This window comes from Haliotis rubra, unplaced genomic scaffold (assembly GCF_003918875.1).
Source record: "Haliotis rubra isolate DU_JTF1 unplaced genomic scaffold, ASM391887v1 Scf1011, whole genome shotgun sequence".
Taxonomy (NCBI): Eukaryota; Metazoa; Mollusca; class Gastropoda; order Lepetellida; family Haliotidae; genus Haliotis; species Haliotis rubra.
In genome coordinates, this window is record NW_025764906.1 from 12,628 (window position 1) to 32,967 (window position 20,340).

General features: G+C 43.1%; 1 protein-coding gene and 1 long non-coding RNA gene across 3 annotated transcripts; one reads left to right on the forward strand and one right to left on the reverse strand.

Moving 5' to 3' along the window:
- Positions 1-4,892: 4,892 nt before the first annotated feature.
- Positions 4,893-15,511, forward strand: LOC124269212 (BAI1-associated protein 3-like). 2 transcript variants are annotated; one of them, XM_046704231.1, is made up of 7 exons: positions 4,893-5,001; positions 5,442-5,525; positions 5,727-5,808; positions 11,546-11,584; positions 12,712-12,835; positions 13,060-13,370; positions 14,690-15,511. In XM_046704231.1, exons 1-7 carry the CDS (start codon positions 4,912-4,914, stop codon positions 14,785-14,787), a joined length of 828 nt encoding a protein of 275 aa, XP_046560187.1. In that variant the 5' UTR covers positions 4,893-4,911; the 3' UTR covers positions 14,788-15,511. The 2 variants fall into 2 exon arrangements, with proteins under 2 accessions (XP_046560187.1, XP_046560195.1); XM_046704239.1 differs by having other exon boundaries at positions 13,060-13,262.
- Positions 15,441-16,452, reverse strand: LOC124269230. The gene is made up of 3 exons (XR_006896464.1): positions 16,367-16,452; positions 16,243-16,335; positions 15,441-15,508 (listed from the first exon to the last, which is right to left on the reverse strand). It is a non-coding gene; the product is annotated as an uncharacterized LOC124269230 (long non-coding RNA).
- Positions 16,453-20,340: the final 3,888 nt, after the last annotated feature.

The window sequence follows — 20,340 nt, forward strand, 5'->3', positions numbered from 1 at the left end:
GATACGTCGTTGATGTGTATAGTGAATCATTTTTTGGTTAATAGATGCGTCCTGACATCAAGAAGGATGTGTTCCACCTGAACTGGGCTCCAGATTCTCTCCCTGCTGATGATGTGAGCTGAATTTGTGTCGTCTGAGTGTCTTCATGTGCCATCTGATGTCTGATCTTTATCTGCTTGCCACTTTCCTAAGGAGAGATGGAAACAGTGTTGAGCTCAGTCTCCAAGTCGTGTGTCAACACATGTCCCAGTTTCTGTGTCTACAGATGTCCCAGTCTATGTCTACATATATCCCAGTCTGTGTGTCTGCACATGTCCCAGTCTGTGTGTCTACACATGTCCCAGTCTGTGTGTCTGCCTGTGTCCCAGTCTGTGTGTCTACACATGTCCCAGTCTGTGTGTCTACCTGTGTCCCAGTCTGTGTGTCTACCTGTGTCCCAGTCTGTGTGTCTACACATGTCCCAGTCTGTGTGTCCACACACATAGTCCCAGTCTGTGTGTCTCACACATGTCCCATGTGTATGTGTGTGTCACACATGTCCCAGTATGTGTGTCTACACATGTCCCAGTATGTCTACACATGATGTCACACATGTCCCAGTCTGTATGTCTACCTGTGTCCCAGTCTGTGTGTCTACACATGTCCCTGTCTGTGTGTGTCTACCTGTGTCAAGGTCACTGTGTCTACACATGTGTGTTTCAGTGTTTATATGCCTTATGTTTCTCTTTTTGTCAGGCGGTGGGTGACCTACTTGAGTATTTGGACAGCAATCTGCTCACTCTCAACAACAACCTTCTCAAGACCAACTTTGACCGTATCTTAGAATCAATCTGGATTGAAGTATTGGAAGAATTCAAGGACGTTCTTGACAATGAGGAGGTGTGTACGTATATAATAGTTGGTGGTGTGTACATATGAGGTGGTGTATGTACATATGAGGTGGTGTATATACATGTCAGGTGGTGTATGTACATATGAGGTGGTGTATACATGTCAGGTGGTGTATGTACATGTCAGGTGCTACCATGTACATATGAGGTGGTGTATGTAACATATGAGGTGACTGCTGCATATATACATGTCAGGTGGTGTATGCACATATGAGGTGGGTGTATATACATCTCTGTGTGGTGTATGTACATATGAGGTGGTCACACACATATGTCAGGAGGTGATTACGCTGCCATGTGAATATATGGTGTATGTACATGTCAGGGTGGTGTATGTACACATGAGGTGGTGTATAGCCTTTCACCACCACATCACTCAGGGTGGTGTATGTACATGTCAGGTGGTGTATGTACATGTCAGGTGGTGTATGTACATATGAGGTGGTGTATGTACATGTCAGGTGGTGTATGTACACATGAGGAGTGGTGTGTATGTACATGTCATGAGGTGGTGTATGTACATGTACTGAGGTGGTGTATGTACATGTGAGGGTGGTGTATGTACATGTGAGGTGGTGTATGTACATATGAGGTGGTGTATGTACATGTGAAGGTGGTGTATGTACATGTGAGGTGGTGTATGTACATATGAGGTGGTGAGATGGTGTATGTACATGTCAGGTGGTGTATGTACATGTGAGGTGGTGTATGTACATATGAGGTGGTGTATGTACATGTCAGGTGGTGTATGTACATGTGAGGTGGTGTATGTACATATGAGGTGGTGTATGTACATGTCAGGTGGTGTATGTACATATGAGGTGGTGTATGTACATGTCAGGTGGTGTATGTACATATGAGGTGGTGTATGTACACATGAGGTGGTGTATGTACATGTCAGGTGGTGTATATACATGTCAGGTGGTGTATGTACATGTCAGGTGGTGTATGTACATGTGAGGTGGTGTATGTGCATGTGAGGTGGTGTATTTACATGTTAGGTGGTGTATGTACATGTGAGGTGGTGTATGTACATGTGAGGTGGTGTATGTACACATGAGGTGGTGTATGTACATATGAGGTGGTGTATGTACATGTGATGTGGTGTATGTACATGTGAGGTGGTGCATGTACATGTGAGGTGGTGCATGTACATGTCAGGTGGTATGTACATATTGTATGTACATGAGGGGTGGTGTATGTACATGTGAGGGTGGTGTATGTACACATGAGGGTGGTGTATGTACATGAGGGGTGGTGTATCTACATGAGGGGTGGTGGATGCACATGTGAGGTGGTGTTTGTACATGAGGGGTGGTGTATGCACATGTGAGGTGGTGTATGTACATATGAGGTGGTGTATGTACATGTCAGGTGGTGTATGTACATGTGGGTGGTGTATGTACATGTGAGAGGTGGTGTGTGTACACATGTGAGGTGGTGTATGTACATATGAGGTGGTGTATGTACATGTGATTTGGTGTATGTACATATGAGGTGGTGTATGTACATGTGTGAGGTGGTGTATGTACCTGTGAGGTGGTGTATGTACATGTGAGGTGGTGTATGTACATGTGAGGTGGTGTATGTACATGTCAGGTGTGTGTATGTACATGTCGAGGGTGGTGTATGTACCTGTGAGATGGTGTATATTACATGTGAGGTGTGTATGTACATATGAGGTGGTGTATGTACATGTCAGGTGAATGTATGTACATGTGTGAGATGGTGTAATGTACATGTGAGGTGGTGTATACACATGTGAGGTGGTGTATGTACATATGAGGTGGTGTATGTACATGTGGTGGTGGTGTATGTACATGTGAGGTGGTGTATGTACATATGAGGTGGTGTATGTACATGTCAGGTGGTGAATGCATGAGTACATGTGTACAGGTGGTGTATGTACATGTGATGGTGGTATGTACATGTGAGGTGGTGTATGTACACATGTCAGTATGTACATGTGAGGTGGTGTATGTACATATGAGGTGGTGTATGTACATGTCAGGTGGTGTATGTACACATGAGGTGGTGTATGTACATGTGAGGTGGTGTATGTACATGTGAGGTGGTGTATGTACATGTGAGGTGGTGTATGTACATGTGAGGTGCATGTACATGTCAGGTGGTGTATGTACATATGAGGTGGTGTATGTACATGTGGGGTGGTGTATGTACATGTTGGTGCATGTAATATGTAGGTGAGGGTGGTGTATGTACATGTGAGGTGGTGTATGTACACATGAGGTGGTGCATGTACATGTGAGATGCATGTGAGGGTGGTGTATGTATGTATGTGGAGGTGTGTGTATGTACATGTGAGGTGGTGTATGTACATGTGAGGTGGTGTATGTACAGGTGGTGCATGTACCTGTGGGTGGTATGCATGTGGTGGTGTATGTACATGTGAGGTGGTGTATGTACATGTAGGGTGGTGTATGTACATGAGTGGTGGTGTATGTACATGTGAGGTGGTGCATGCACATGTGAGGTGGTGTATGTACATGTGGTGGAGATGCATGTGAGGTGGTGTACATGTGAGATGCATGTGGTGGTATGTACATGTGAGGTGGTGTGCTATGTATGTGAGGTGGTGTATGTACATGTGAGGTGGTGTATGTACATGTGAGGTGGTGTATGTACATGAGGGGTGTGTGTATGTACATGTGAGGTGGTGTATGTACATATGAGATGCATGTGAGGTGGTGTATGTACATGTGAGGTGGTGCATGTACCTGTGAGGATGGTGTATGTACATGTGAGGTGGTGTATGTACATGTGAGGTGGTGTATGTACATGTGAGGTGGTGCACGTACATGTGAGGTGGTGCATGTACATGTGAGATGCATGTGAGGTGGTGTATGTACATGTGAGGTGGTGTATGTACATGTGAGGTGGTGTATGTGCCTGTGAGGTGGTGCATGTACATGTGAGATGCATGTGAGGCGGTGTATGTACATGTGAGGTGGTGTATGTACATGTGGGGTGGTGTATGTACATAGGAGGTGGTGTATGTACATGTCAGGTGGTGTATGTATGTGTATGTACCTGTGTGATATGTATGTATGTGAGGTGGTGTATGTACATGTGAGGGTGGTGTATGTACATGTCAGATTGGTGTATGTACCTGTGAGATGGTGTATCTACATGTGAGGTGGTGTATGTACATGTGAGGTGGTGTGTGTACATGTCAGGTGGTTTATGTACCTGTGAGATGGTGTATGTACATGTGAGGTGGTGTGTGTACATTTGAGGTGGTGTATGTACATGTGAGGTAGTGTATGTACATGTGATTTGGTGTATCTACATGTGAGGTGGTGTATGGTCATGTCAGGTGGTGTATGTACCTGTGAGATGGTGTATGTACATGTGAGGTGGTGTATGTACATATGAGGTGGTGTATGTACATGTCAGGTGGTGTATGTACCTGTGAGATGGTGTATCTACATGTGAGGTGGTGTATGTACATGTGAGGTGGTGTGTGTACATGTCAGGTGGTGTATGTACCTGTGAGATGGTGTATGTACATGTGAGGTGATGTATGTACATATGAGGTGGTGTATGTACATGTCAGGTGGTGTATGTACCTGTGAGATGGTGTATCTACATGTGAGGTGGTGTGTGTACATGTGAGGTGGTGTATGTGCATTTGAGGTGATGTATGTGCATGTGAGGTGGTGTATGTACATGTCAGGTGGTGTATGTACATGTCAGGTGGTGTATGTACATGTGAGGTGGTGTATGTACATATGAGGTGGTGTATGTACATGTCAGGTGGTGTATGTACATGTCAGGTGGTGTATGTACATGTGAGGTGATGTATGTACATATGAGGTGGTGTATGTACATGTCAGGTGGTGTATGTACATTTGAGGTGGTGTATGTACATGTGAGGTGGTTTATGTACATGTGACTTGTACATGTGTACAAGACTTGTCATTCCTATTGCTTACAACTTTTAGATGCCATAGACAGGAAAGTGTTTCTCTTCCAGAGGCCACCCATCTTCTACCAACGCATGTTTGATGCCCTTGGTCTTCTGGTTGACTTCTTCCATGCTAAAGGGAAAGGGTTAAACATGGAGGACATCCTCTCAGCACAGTTTCAGGTGAGTTCATCAATTGTCCACAGACCTAGGTCAGTTCATTTACTGTCCACAGATCTGGGACAGTTCATCACTTGTCAACAAATCCAGGTCAGTTTATCAACTGTCCACAGATCTAGGACAGTTCATCAATTGTCCACAGATCTAGGTCAGTTCATTTACTGTCCACAGATCTGGGACAGTTCATCACTTGTCAACAGATCTAGGTCAGTTCATTCACTGTCCACAGATCCAGGACAGTTCATCAATTGTCCACAGATCTAGGTCAGTTCATTTACTGTCCACAGATCTGGGACAGTTCATCACTTGTCAACAAATCCAGGTCAGTTTATTTACTGTCCACAGATCAAGGTCAGTTTATCAACTGTCCACAGATCTAGGTGAACCGATTGACTGTCCGTCTTTTGGCAGTAGATGACATATGTTATACATTATGTTTCTAGGAGTTGCGAGACCTGTTGACTTTTCACAAGATGGACACCATGTCTCTGATTGAGACATTCTACATGCAGATGGCAGAGATCCAGGTGAGTTGCCACTATCAGCAATTTGGTTTCTTGCTGAGATAAAAGAGTGTCATGTAAGTGTACTTAATTATGTGTTCTTTATCTGAATTGTCCAATCTACAAAAAATGTACAAAACTATTAAAAGCACATCTCTTCAGTCATCTCTGAATTTAACCTTTTGTGAACTGGCAGACTGTGAACATTGTGGAATATATTTCCAGAAGCAGCAAGAGAGTACAGAGTTTGGTATCCTCAACTTCCGTGCTGTGTACAGATATGACTCCCACACACTGTATGTCGAAGGTATGTGATGTTGGCAAATGATCATCTTGTGCACCGACTACATTCTGTTTCAGAGACTTTCTATCTTGACCTCCTCCCTGACTATAGCATATACTGTGTTGACCACAACACAGACCACTCCTGTGTTGACCACAACCCAGACCACCTCCTGTGTTGAGCAAAACACAGACCAAAACACAGACCACCTCCTGTGTAGACCAAAACACAGACCACCTCCTGTGTTGACCAAAACACAGACCAAAACACAGACCACCTCCTGTGTTGACCAAAACACAGACCAAAACACAGACCACCTCCTGTGTTGACCACAACACAGACCACCTCCTGTGTTGACCAAAACACAGACCACCTCCTGTGTTGACCAAAACACAGACCAAAACACAGACCACCTCCTGTGTTGACAACAACCTAGACCACCTCTGGCCAGACACGATCTAGTGATCAACAGCATGAGCATCGATCTGCGCAATTGGAAACCGATGACATGTGTCAAACAAGACCACCCGATCCCGTTAGTCGCCTCTTACGACAAACATAGTTGCCTTTTGTGGTAAGCATGGCTTTCTGAAGACCTATTCTAGCCTGGATCTCTTTGCTGACTACAACCTCTGTGTTCACCAATTACTCTCTCCTGACTACAACCTGTGTGTTCACCAATTCCTATCTGCTGACTACAATCTCTGTGTTCACCAATTACTCTCTGTGGACCACAACCTGTGTGTTCACCAATTACTCTCTGTGGACCACAACCTGTGTGTTCACCAATTACTCTCTGTGGACCACAACCTGTGTGTTCACCAATTACCGTCAGCTGGCTACAACCTGTGTGTTCACCAATTACTCTCTGTGGACCACAACCTCTGTGTTCACCAATTACTCTCTGTGGACCACAACCTCTGCGTTCACCAATTACCGTCAGCTGGCTACAACCTGTGTGTTCACCAATTACTCTCTGCTGGCTGCAACCTTTGTGTTCACTAATTACTCTCTGCTGACTACAACCTCTCCAGCTGGCTACAACCTTTGTGTTCACTAATTACTCTCTGCTGACTACAACCTCTGCGTTCACCAATTACCGTCAGCTGGCTACAACCTGTGTGTTCACCAATTACTCTCTGCTGGCTACAACCTCTGTGTTCACCAATTACTCTCTGTGGACCACAACCTGTGTGTTCACTAATTAGTCTATGTGGACCACAACCTGTGCCTTGACAGCAAACCCACATTCTGTCTTGACTACAACCTTTGTGTTGACCACATTCCCTGTTGACTGCAGCCATTGCATTAACTGCATTACACCGTCTAGGCTGTGTTCACTTTGAGAGTCATCCTTCAGTGGACATAGTGTTACAGTATCCATTTCACCGTCTAGGCTGTGTTCACTCTGAGAAGTCATCCTTCAATGGACATAGTGTTCCAGTATCCATTTCACCATCTAGGCTGTGTTCACTTTGAGAGTCATCCTTCAGTGGACATAGTGTTACAGTATCCATTTCACCGTCTAGGCTGTGTTCACTCTGAGAAGTCATCCTTCAGTGGACATAGTGTTACAGTATCCATTTCCCGTCTAGGCTGTGTTCCTCTGAGAAGTCATCCTTCAATGGACATAGTGTTACAGTATCCATTTCACCGTCTAGGCTGTGCTCCCTCTATGAAGTCATCCTTCAGTGGACATAGTGTTCCAGTATCCATTTCACCCGTCTAGGCTGTGTTCACTCTGAGAAGTCATCCTTCAGTGGACATAGTGTTACAATATCCATTTCACCATCTAGGCTGTGTTCACTCTAAGAGTTATCCTTCAGTGGACATAGTGTTACAGTATCCATTTCACCGTCTAGCCTGTGTTCACTCTGAGAGTCATCCTTCAGTGGACATAGTGTTACAGTATCCATTTCACCATCTAGGCTGTGTTCACTCTGAGAGTCATCCTTCAGTGGACATAGTGTTACAGTATCCATTTCACCATCTAGGCTGTGTTCACTTTGAGAGTCATCCTTCAGTGGACATAGTGTTAAAGTATCCATTTCACCATCTAGGCTGTGTTCACTCTGAGAAGTCATCCTTCAGTGGACATAGTGTTACAATATCCATTTCACCATCTAGGCTGTGTTCACTCTAAGAGTTATCCTTCAGTGGACATAGTGTTACAGTATCCATTTCACCGTCTAGCCTGTGTTCACTCTGAGAGTCATCCTTCAGTGGACATAGTGTTACAGTATCCATTTCACCGTCTAGGCTGTGTTCACTCTGAGAAGTCATCCTTCAATGGACATAGTGTTCCAGTATCCATTTCACCATCTAGGCTGTGTTCACTTTGAGAGTCATCCTTCAGTGGACATAGTGTTACAGTATCCATTTCACCGTCTAGGCTGTGTTCACTCTGAGAAGTCATCCTTCAGTGGACATAGTGTTACAGTATCCATTTCCCCGTCTAGGCTGTGTTCACTCTGAGAAGTCATCCTTCAATGGACATAGTGTTACAGTATCCATTTCACCGTCTAGGCTGTGCTCCCTCTATGAAGTCATCCTTCAGTGGACATAGTGTTCCAGTATCCATTTCACCGTCTAGGCTGTGTTCACTCTGAGAAGTCATCCTTCAGTGGACATAGTGTTACAATATCCATTTCACCATCTAGGCTGTGTTCACTCTAAGAGTTATCCTTCAGTGGACATAGTGTTACAGTATCCATTTCACCGTCTAGCCTGTGTTCACTCTGAGAGTCATCCTTCAGTGGACATAGTGTTACAGTATCCATTTCACCATCTAGGCTGTGTTCACTCTGAGAGTCATCCTTCAGTGGACATAGTGTTACAGTATCCATTTCACCATCTAGGCTGTGTTCACTTTGAGAGTCATCCTTCAGTGGACATAGTGTTAAAGTATCCATTTCACCATCTAGGCTGTGTTCACTCTAAGAGTTATCCTTCAGTGGACATAGTGTTACAATATCCATTTCACCGTCTAGGCTGTGTTCACTCTGAGAAGTCATCCTTCAGTGGACATAGTGTTACAGTATCCATTTCACCGTCTAGGCTGTGCTCCCTCTATGAAGTCATCCTTCAGTGGACATAGTGTTCCAGTATCCATTTCACCGTCTAGGCTGTGTTCACTCTGAGAAGTCATCCTTCAGTGGACATAGTGTTACAATATCCATTTCACCATCTAGGCTGTGTTCACTCTAAGAGTTATCCTTCAGTGGACATAGTGTTACAGTATCCATTTCACCGTCTAGCCTGTGTTCACTCTGAGAGTCATCCTTCAGTGGACATAGTGTTACAGTATCCATTTCACCATCTAGGCTGTGTTCACTCTGAGAATCATCCTTCAGTGGACATAGTGTTACAGTATCCATTTCACCATCTAGGCTGTGTTCACTTTGAGAGTCATCCTTCAGTGGACATAGTGTTAAAGTATCCATTTCACCATCTAGGCTGTGTTCACTCTGAGAAGTCATCCTTCAGTGGACATAGTGTTACAATATCCATTTCACCATCTAGGCTGTGTTCACTCTAAGAGTTATCCTTCAGTGGACATAGTGTTACAGTATCCATTTCACCATCTAGGCTGTGTTCACTTTGAGAGTCATCCTTCAGTGGACATAGTGTTACAATATCCATTTCACCATCTAGGCTGTGTTCACTCTAAGAGTTATCCTTCAGTGGACATAGTGTTACAATATCCATTTCACCGTCTAGGCTGTGTTCACTCTGAGAAGTCATCCTTCAGTGGACATAGTGTTACAGTATCCATTTCACCGTCTAGGCTGTGCTCCCTCTATGAAGTCATCCTTCAGTGGACATAGTGTTCCAGTATCCATTTCACCGTCTAGGCTGTGTTCACTCTGAGAAGTCATCCTTCAGTGGACATAGTGTTACAATATCCATTTCACCATCTAGGCTGTGTTCACTCTAAGAGTTATCCTTCAGTGGACATAGTGTTACAGTATCCATTTCACCGTCTAGCCTGTGTTCACTCTGAGAGTCATCCTTCAGTGGACATAGTGTTACAGTATCCATTTCACCATCTAGGCTGTGTTCACTCTGAGAGTCATCCTTCAGTGGACATAGTGTTACAGTATCCATTTCACCATCTAGGCTGTGTTCACTTTGAGAGTCATCCTTCAGTGGACATAGTGTTAAAGTATCCATTTCACCATCTAGGCTGTGTTCACTCTGAGAAGTCATCCTTCAGTGGACATAGTGTTACAATATCCATTTCACCATCTAGGCTGTGTTCACTCTAAGAGTTATCCTTCAGTGGACATAGTGTTACAATATCCATTTCACCGTCTAGGCTGTGTTCACTCTGAGAAGTCATCCTTCAGTGGACATAGTGTTACAGTATCCATTTCACCGTCTAGGCTGTGTTCACTCTGAGAAGTCATCCTTCAGTGGACATAGTGTTACAGTATCCATTCCACCGTCTAGGCTGTGTTCACTCTGAGAAGTCATCCTTCAGTGGACATAGTGTTACAGTATCCATTTCACCGTCTAGGCTGTGTTCACTATGAGAGTCATCCTTCAATGGACATAGTGTTACAATATCCATTTCACCGTCTAGGCTGTGTTCAATGCGAGGCTTAAAATATACTCAAGCCATTATATTTCAATCTTTGCATGTGCACAACTGGGAACCTATTCAATGAACAGTGGCTCAAAATTCCACAGCAGAGATTGTAAGAACACTGTCCTTGTTTCACATGCAATTACTCCACTTTATCAGTTAAGTCACTGCCAAGTAACTATGTTGGTAAGCAGAATATGACTCCTTCAATATTTGGATTTGTGGTCAAGCAAATATTTTTGATCTTCTCCTTGTTTCTAATGTTACTTCAAGTTAGACACTGGCTCTGAACGGTTTACTCCCATAACGCAGACCACCCAAAACACAGACCTCCCAAAGTGCAGATAAAAATAGCACACTAATTAATTGGGCCATGCTGGTCACCCCTAATTAATGAATGGACTGGTCCACACTTTGATAAATATGGAGAACAACAAGGGACTAAGTGGACGTCCTTGTCTAACACCAGTGGAACAATAAAAATCAGATAGTTTTCTCCCTTCGCCGACAACTACAGCAGACTCACGTTGTCATATAAATGTTGAAGAACACTAAATATTTGTCTATGGATACCATTTCATGGATCACAGATATAATTTCTGCATTTGTTATATCATAAGACAGTTCATCATTTACACAATCAGTATTTGTTCATAACTATGTTCAGTAATATAGTTTCCAATATAAGCATCCCACTCCAGGTCACAGTCATCACGTGATACAGGATTTAATAAATCTTAAAAATATGCCATGTTTCTGGTAAAACATTATTTTTATCAGATCGCCTAGATGAATATGTTTTTTATTGATTAAATAAATATTGATGAAATAAAGGATCACTTTACATTATCAAAACTCGTTACATGGGTGATACCAATTTTCTTAATCAAGGGTACAGCCTACTAATCACGTGTGCAACCAACTATAAAAAAGTGTTGTTTTAACAGGTCTGCGTTTTGGGAGGATACCCTCTGAACAGCTTCTTAGGAAGAGACATTCTGAATAATCCAAGGGATACTGTACAAAACAACTGAATACTCCTCCAGTTTAATGTATGACCATCGTTATTCCAAGTGGTCCTTAGGACTGTTTTTAGAGCATGTCAAGGCATGTCTGACATTGGTCTGTTTGTTTAGTGTGTTACTAAGAAAATTTGATGTTTTAATTTTACAGTTCTGAGTGCAAAGGACCTCATCCCATTGGATGCGAATGGTGAGTGAGCATATATTAACTATAGTTAACACCACTGGGTTTGTCTCTTGCCTACTTTGAGTCTTCTATTTTATCTTAACCACATGAAGCAAAATGTTCAATATATTTTGTCTGTTATACATCACCTGCTAAAAAGTCAAATGTGCACCCAGAGTTTGCCCAGTTTCTTTTTTAGTACTGTATTTAGTGCTGTAGTGTATTCAGGTTGTTTTATAGTACTGTATTTAGTGCTGTAGTGTATTCAGGTTGTTTTATAGTACTGTGATTCAGGTTGTTTTATAGTACTGTATTTAGTGCTGTAGTGTATTCAGGTTGTTTTATAGTACTGTATTTAGTGCTGTAGTATATTCAGGTTGTTTTATAGTACTGTATTTAGTGCTGTAGTGTATTCAGGTTGTGTTATAGTGCTGTATTTAGTGCTGAAGTGTATTCAGGTTCTTTTATAGTGCTGTATTTAGTGCTGTAGTGTATTCAGGTTGTTTTATAGTACTGTATTTAGTGCTGTAGTGTATTCAGGTTGTTTTATAGTACTGTATGTAGTGCTCTAGTGTGTTGAGGTGGTTTTATAGTACTGTATTTAGTGCTCTCATGTGTTAAGGTTGTTTTATAGAACTGTATTTAGTGCTCTAGTGTGTTGAGGTTGTTTTATAGTACTGTATTTAGTCCTCTAGTGTGTTGAGGTTGTGTTATAGTACTGTATTTAGTGCTCTAGTGTGTTGAGGTTGTTTTATAGTACTGTATTCAGTGCTCTAGTGTATTGAGGTTGTTTTATAGTACTGTATTTAGTGCTCTCATGTATTGAGGTTGTTTTATAGTACTGTATTTAGTGCTGTAGTGTGTTGAGGTTGTTTTATGGTACTGTATTTAGTGCTCTAGTGTATTGAGGTTGTTTTATAGTACTGTATTTAGTGCTCTCATGTATTGAGGTGATTTTATAGTACTGTATTTAGTGCTGTAGTGTGTTGAGGTTGTTTTATAGTACTGTGTTTAGTGCTCTAGTGTGTTGAGGTTGTTTTATAGTACTGTATTTAGTGCACTAGTGTGTTGAGGTTGTTTTATAGTACTGTATTAAGTGGTGTATTTCTGGGATGATGACTTATATGGTGTGTGGTATTCTCCTGTTGCAGGTCTCAGTGACCCATTTGTGCTTGTTCAGCTGTGTCCGGACCATGTGTTCCCCAACATCACTGTACAGAGCACACAGGTCATCAAGAAAACACTACATCCACTGTTTGAAGAGTCATTTGAGTTGTAAGTCTGCCTGTGCAAAATCAAACCGCTTTATCTCATCCCCAAATCGTGCACAGAAGGAGACTGTAGACTGCATAACTTGTGACAACAAAATGTTTACCGTATATTAGAAGCATCTATTTTAACAAATAACCAGTAATTACTAAAAGTCCTAGCATCCATTATTGGAGAACTGCAAATGATTTAAACCGCACATAGACAACATGAATTCTCTCCTGCTGCAGTGCCATCAGTCCTGGAGAGTGCCAGCACAAGGGGGCCACTCTGCTGTTCACCATTATGGACCATGACCTGGTGTTCCAGAACGACTTTGCCGGTGAGGTGTACCTCGCAATGGAGGACGTCCCTGGGGTCAGTGGTGAAGAGGTCACAGGATATGATGCTCTCAGCATCATCTCCCTCCCTCTCATACAGCCAAAACACAAAGGTATGCTCCTCCCTCTCATACAGCCAAAACACAAAGGTATGCTCCTCCCGCTCACACAGCCAAAACACAAAGGTATGCTCCTCCCTCTCATACAGCCAAAACACAAAGGTATGCTCCTCCCACTCACACAGCCAAACAGCTCAACAGCCACACAAAGGTATGCTCCTCCCTCTCACACAGCCAAAACACAAAGGTATGCTCCTCCCTCTCACACAGCCAAACACAAAGGTATGCTCCTCCCTCTCACACAGCCAAACACAAAGGTATGCTCCTCCCTCTCACACAGCCAAAACACAAAGGTATGCTCCTCCCTCTCACACAGCCAAACACAAAGGTATGCTCCTCCCTCTCACACAGCCAAACACAAAGGTATGCTCCTCCCTCTCACACAGCCAAAACACAAAGGTATGCTCCTGCTCCCCTCTCACACAGCCAAAACACAAAGGTATGCTCCTCCCTCTCACACAGCCAAACACAAAGGTATGCTCCTCCCTCTCACACAGCCAAAACACAAAGGTATGCTCCTCCCACTCACACAGCCAAAACACAAAGGTATGCTCCTCCCACTCACACAGCCAAAACACAAAGGTATGCTCCTCCCTCTCACACAGCCAAAACACAAAGGTATGCTCCTCCTCCACACTCCCACAGCCACAGCCACAAGGTATGCTCCTCCCACTCACACAGCCAAAACACAAAGGTATGCTCCTCCCACTCACACAGCCAAACACAAAGGTATGCTCCTCCCACTCACATACAACCAAAAACACAAAGGTATGCTCCTCCCTCACACACCACCAAACACAAAGGTATGCTCCTCCCTCCTCACACACAGCCAAACACAAAGGTATGCTCCTCCCTCACACAGCCAAACACAAAGGTATGCTCCTCCCTCTCACACAGCCAAACACAAAGGTATGCTCCTCCCCCTCACACAGCCAAACACAAAGGTATGCTCCTCCCCTCTCACACAGCCAAACACAAAGGTATGCTCCTCCCCCTCACACAGCCAAACACAAAGGTATGCTCCTCCCTCTCACACAGCCAAAACACAAACGTATGCTCCTCCCGCTCACACAGCCAAAACACAAAGATATTCTCCCGTAGGTGCTCCTCCCTCTCATATAACCAAAGCTCAGAGGTATGCTCCTGAATATGTTTGTGCTGAATTGTTTTGGAAGAGAGGGTATATTTTTAATCATTTGTTTTGTAAGAGAGGAGATAGGCTTCACACATCTACCCATGTGGGGAATGTAAACCCGGGTCTTTGGCATGATGAGTGAATGCTTTAGTCTGACCAGTCTGACGATCAACTGCTCATGTTACTATAGGCAGCACTCTGTCACACTTGATAATATTGATATGTTATACACTGGCTAAATATATATACTGTGGTGGTCACAATATTTTCCCTTTCCCCTCCACAGCTTACGGTGCCTTGCAGATCCTGGCACGTCGGACTTGGGACAAGGAGGCACAGGAATTCGTGAAGAAACGGAGCAAGGTGGAGGAACAGGCAGCCTGAAGGTGAAGGCCCCTCTGGAGCTGCATGCCGGAGTCAGTGATCTATGATGTGTCTGTGCTCCTGTTGAAGACTGGTCTTCTGTATAGATAATATTTCCTATGAGTGTGTTTCCAGACAAGAGTTGCCATTGAGACATGACTGTGGAGATTATAATGGGGAGACAGATCACTTAGCTGAGGTATCAGCCCAGTAAACTAACAGGAGCAACACCTGAAGGGTGCTTTGTATCCAGGTCTCGTGTGATGAACAAAGGTAAAATTAATACGTCTGTTATGTTTGGAATAAATCGGGATACACATAACAAAGTTATGGAGGAGTGCACAACTCAGCTGCACCATCTGACTACTTCACTCACAATGTAATACCCCTGTATAGTTTTTGTCAATCAAGACACTATGTCACCCATTCACAAAAGAGTCTATGTTACCTGCAAGATGTTTTGTTACATCTACCTACCGGAAACTCTGTTACTATACCTATAAGCTACTCTATTACCTGTATAGACAGGAAGCTCTGTTACTATACCTATAAGCCGCTCTATTACCTGTATAGACAGGAAGCTCTGTTACTATACCTATAAGCCACTCTATTACCTGTATAGACAGGAAGCTCTGTTACTATACCTATAAGCCACTCTATTACCTGTATAGACAGGAAGCTCTGTTACTATACCTATAAGCCGCTCTATTACCTGTATAGACAGGAAGCTCTGTTACTATACCTATAAGCCTATAAGCAGCTCTATTACCTGTATAGACAGGAAGCTCTGTTACTATACCTATAAGCAGCTCTATTACCTGTATAGACAGGAAGCTCTGTTACTATACCTACTCTATTACCTGTATAGACAGGGAAGTTACTATACCTATGCTCTATTACCTGTATAGACAGGAAGCTCTGTTACTATACCTAAGCCACTCTATTACCTGTACCTGTAGACAGGAAGCTCTGTTACTATACCTATAAGCGGCTCTATTACCTGTATAGACAGGAAGCTCTGTTACTATAGACAGGAAGCCTGTTACTATACCTATAAGCCACTCTATTACCTGTAAGCTCTGTTACTATACCTATAAGTATTACCTCTATTACCTGTATAGACAGGAAGCTCTGTTACTATACCTATAAACTCTATTACCTGTATAGACAGGAAGCTCTGTTACTATTACCTGTATAGACAGGAAGCTCTGTTACTATACCTATAAGCCTGTTACTATACCTAAGCCACTCCTATTCTATTACCTGTATAGACAGGAAGCTCTGTTACTATACCTATAAGACAGGGAGCTCTGTTACTAAGCTCTATTACCTGTATAGACAGGACTGTTACTATACCTATAAGCTCAGGAAGCTCTGTTACTATACCTATAAGCCACCTCTATTAGCTCCTGTATAAGCCGCTCTATTACCGGAAGCTCTGTTACTATAGCCGCCTATAAGCCGCTCTGTTACTACCTATAAGCCACTCTATTACCTGTATAGACAGGAAGCTCTGTTACTATACCTATAAGCTGCTCTATTACCTGTATAGACAGGAAGCTCTGTTACCTATATCTATTACCTGTATAAGCTCGGTTACTATACGTATAAGCCGCTCTATTACCTGTAAAGACAGGAAGCTCTGTTACTATACCTATAAGCCGCTCTATTACCTGTATAGACAGGAAGCTCTGTTACTATACCTATAAGTCAGCCTGTAGCAGCTATTGTTTCAAGGTGGCACAGTCAGCCTGTAGCAGCCATTGTTTCAAGGTGGCAGTCAGCCTGTAGCAGCAATCGTTTCAAAGTGGCACAGTCAGCCTGTAGCAGCCATTGTTTCAAGGTGACACAGTCAGACTGTAGCATTGTTTCAATGTGACACAGTCAGACTGTGGCAGCCATTGTTTCAAGGTGACACAGTCAGACTGTAGCCGCCATTGTTTCAAGGTGATACAGTCAGACTGTAGCAGCCATTGTTTCAAGGTGACACAGTCAGACTGTAGCAGCCATCATGTGTCAAGATGACACGGTCAGACTGTATCAGCCATCATGTGTCAAGGTGACACAGTCAGACTGTGGCAGCCATTGTTTCAAGGTGGCACAGTCAGCCTGTATCAGGCATTGTTTCAAGGTGGCACAGTCAGCCTGTATCAGCCATTGTTTCAAGGTGGCACAGTCAGCCTGTATCAGGCATTGTTTCAAGGTGACACAGTCAGACTGTATCAGCCATTATTTCAAGGTGATACAGTCAGACTGTGGCAGCCATTGTTTCAAGGTGGCACAGTCAGCCTGTATCAGCCATCGTTTCAAGGTGGCACAGTCAGACTGTATCAGCCATTGTTTCAAGGTGATACAGTCAGACTGTGGCAGCCATTGTTTCAAGGTGATACAGTCAGACTGTGGCAGCCATTGTTTCAAGGTGATACAGTCAGACTGTATCAGCCATTGTTTCAAGGTCATACAGTCACCCTGTATCAGCCATTGTTTCAAGGTGGCACAGTCAGCCTGTATCAGCCATTGTTTCAAGGTGGCACAGTCAGACTGTATCAGCCATTATTTCAAGGTGATACAGTCAGACTGTGGCAGCCATTGTTTCAAGGTGGCACAGTCAGCCTGTATCAGCCATTGTTTCAAGGTGGCACAGTCAGACTGTATCAGCCATTGTTTCAAGGTGATACAGTCAGACTGTGGCAGCCATTGTTTCAAGGTGATACAGTCAGACTGTGGCAGCCATTGTTTCAAGGTGATACAGTCAGACTGTATCAGCCATTGTTTCAAGGTCATACAGTCAGCCTGTATCAGCCATTGTTTCAAGGTGGCACAGTCAGCCTGTATCAGCCATTGTTTCAAGGTGATACAGTCAGACTGTATCAGCCATTGTTTCAAGGTGGCACAGTCAGCCTGTATCAGCCATTGTTTCAAGGTGATACAGTCAGACTGTATCAGCCATTGTTTCAAGGTGGCACAGTCAGCCTGTATCAGCCATTGTTTCAAGGTGATACAGTCAGACTGTGGCAGCCATTGTTTCAAGGTGATACAGTCAGACTGTATCAGCCATCATGTGTCAAGGTGATACAGTCAGACTGTATCAGCCATTGTTTCAAGGTGGCACAGTCAGCCTGTATCAGCCATTGTTTCAAGGTGATACAGTCAGCCTGTATCAGCCATTGTTTCAAGGTGATACAGTCAGACTGTGGCAGCCATTGTTTCAAGGTGATACAGTCAGACTGTATCAGCCATTGTTTCAAGGTGACACAGTCAGCCTGTATCAGCCATTGTTTCAAGGTGACACAGTCAGACTGTATCAGCCATTGTTTCAAGGTGATACAGTCAGACTGTATCAGCCATCATGCGTCAAGGTGACACAGTCAGCCTGTAGCAGCCATTGTTTCAAGGTGACACAGTCAGACTGTATCAGCCATCATGCGTGAAGGTGACACTAACAGGGACAGTTGGTTGCTGAATGGCACAATAAACCTGATGTTAAATTCTTGCTTTTGACTGGTACAGTGTAGTTCTTGTGTCTATCATAATGTAGTCCATCTTAACTCCCCACACTCGGGCTCTTGTCTGATGTTATTGCTAACACTTTTCTAGTAATATGTTTTCAATTTCTAGATTCACACATCTGTATACAGTATTCAGTACCAGTTTGTAGGTAGCATTGTTTTAAATATTGCACCGTGTCACACGCTACCTTGCGAGATGACCAGTGTGTACAGCTGCAGTTTCATCAGTCTAGTAATTGTAATCACCATGTATTCAGAGTATCAGATCATTCGCTGCACCTCCTGAGGTTGATGTTCAGCAAGTTGGTATTGTACTCAGCATTTCTTTATATTTATATTGAAGTCCTTTCATATATTGTGTCAATATATCCATTGCTGAAACATTGACATGTTTGTTAGATATTTATTGCTTGAACGTATCCAGTGTATTTTGTATTTTCAGCTGGAACAAACCAATAGGATCTGATTTATTCTTAAAACTATTTTCAATACCAAAGTAATTATTTCCTTTTATGAAATGTAATTGAGCATTGAAACCAGGCTGCATATGAAGATATGTTACTTCTCACAGTATGGTGTTTATCAAGGGATGCAGTTTGTTAATCAAGGGATGCAGTATGGTGTTAATTAAGGGATGCAGTTTGTTAATCATGGGATGCAGTATGGTATTAATCAAGGGATGCAGTATGGTGTTAATCGAAGGGATGCAGTATGGTGTTAATCGAGGGGATGCAGTATGGTGTTAATCGAGGGGATGCAGTATGGTGTTAATCGAGGGGATGCAGTATGGTGTTAATCGAGGGGATGCAGTATGGTGTTAATCGAGGGGATGCAGTATGGTGTTAATCGAGGGGATGCAGTATGGATGATGACTTGTAGCTTCACAGTGGCAAGTATTTCTCTTTACAGCCGTCAACAAACAAACCTGAATTAGTAATATGGAAGGGTCATATAATCTCTCAGGGATAATTACAGATGCCTTTCTTGAATATATTATGGCTAGCTCTTATATTTCCTACTCATTTTCAAATGACTTAAGTGATTTCTGTACATTGTGTTAACATGACCAGGGTCTTTCCTGTTTTGGAACAATACAAACTGCACTTAGTGGCCACAATACAACAAACAGCGGGGAGATCAATACCAGTGTCCTTAACCTCATGTCAGTTATATTTGTATGTTTGTACCAAAGTTGGAGAGAATGTTTGAACCATTTCCTCTGGCTATCATTCCCTTTGTCTCCTACAAGTTTCAGTGTATCCTGTCAAATGTCACTATGTCACTATATCTATTTATCTCACATTGAAGTGCTGTGCATGTAAGGAGTACTGTACATATTGCACACAAGCCAGCAGTACACATATTGTACACAAGCTCACAGTACACATATTGTACACAAGTCCACAGTACACATATTGTACACAAGCCCACAGTACACATATTGCACACAAGCCCACAGTACACATATTGCACACAAGCCCACAGTACACATATTGTACACAATCTCACAGTACACATATTGTACACAAGCCCACAGTACACATATTGTACACAAGCCCACAGTACACATGTTGTACACAAGCTCACAGTACACATATTGTACACAAGCCCCTAGTACACATATTGTACACAAGCCCACAGTACACATGTTGTACACAAGCTCACAGTACACATATTGTACACAAGCCCCTAGTACACATATTGTACACAAGCTCACAGTACACATATTGTACACAAGCTCACAGTACACATATGTTGTACACAAGCCCCTAGTACACATATTGTACACAAGCCCACAGTACACATATTGTACACAAGATCACAGTACACATATTGTACACAAGCCCACAGTACACATATTGTACACAAGCTCACAGTACACATATTGTACACAAGCCCACAGTACACATATTGCACACAAGCCCACAGTACACATATTGCACACAAGCCCACAGTACACATATTGTACACAATCTCACAGTACACATATTGTACACAAGCCCACAGTACACATATTGTACACAAGCCCACAGTACACATGTTGTACACAAGCTCACAGTACACA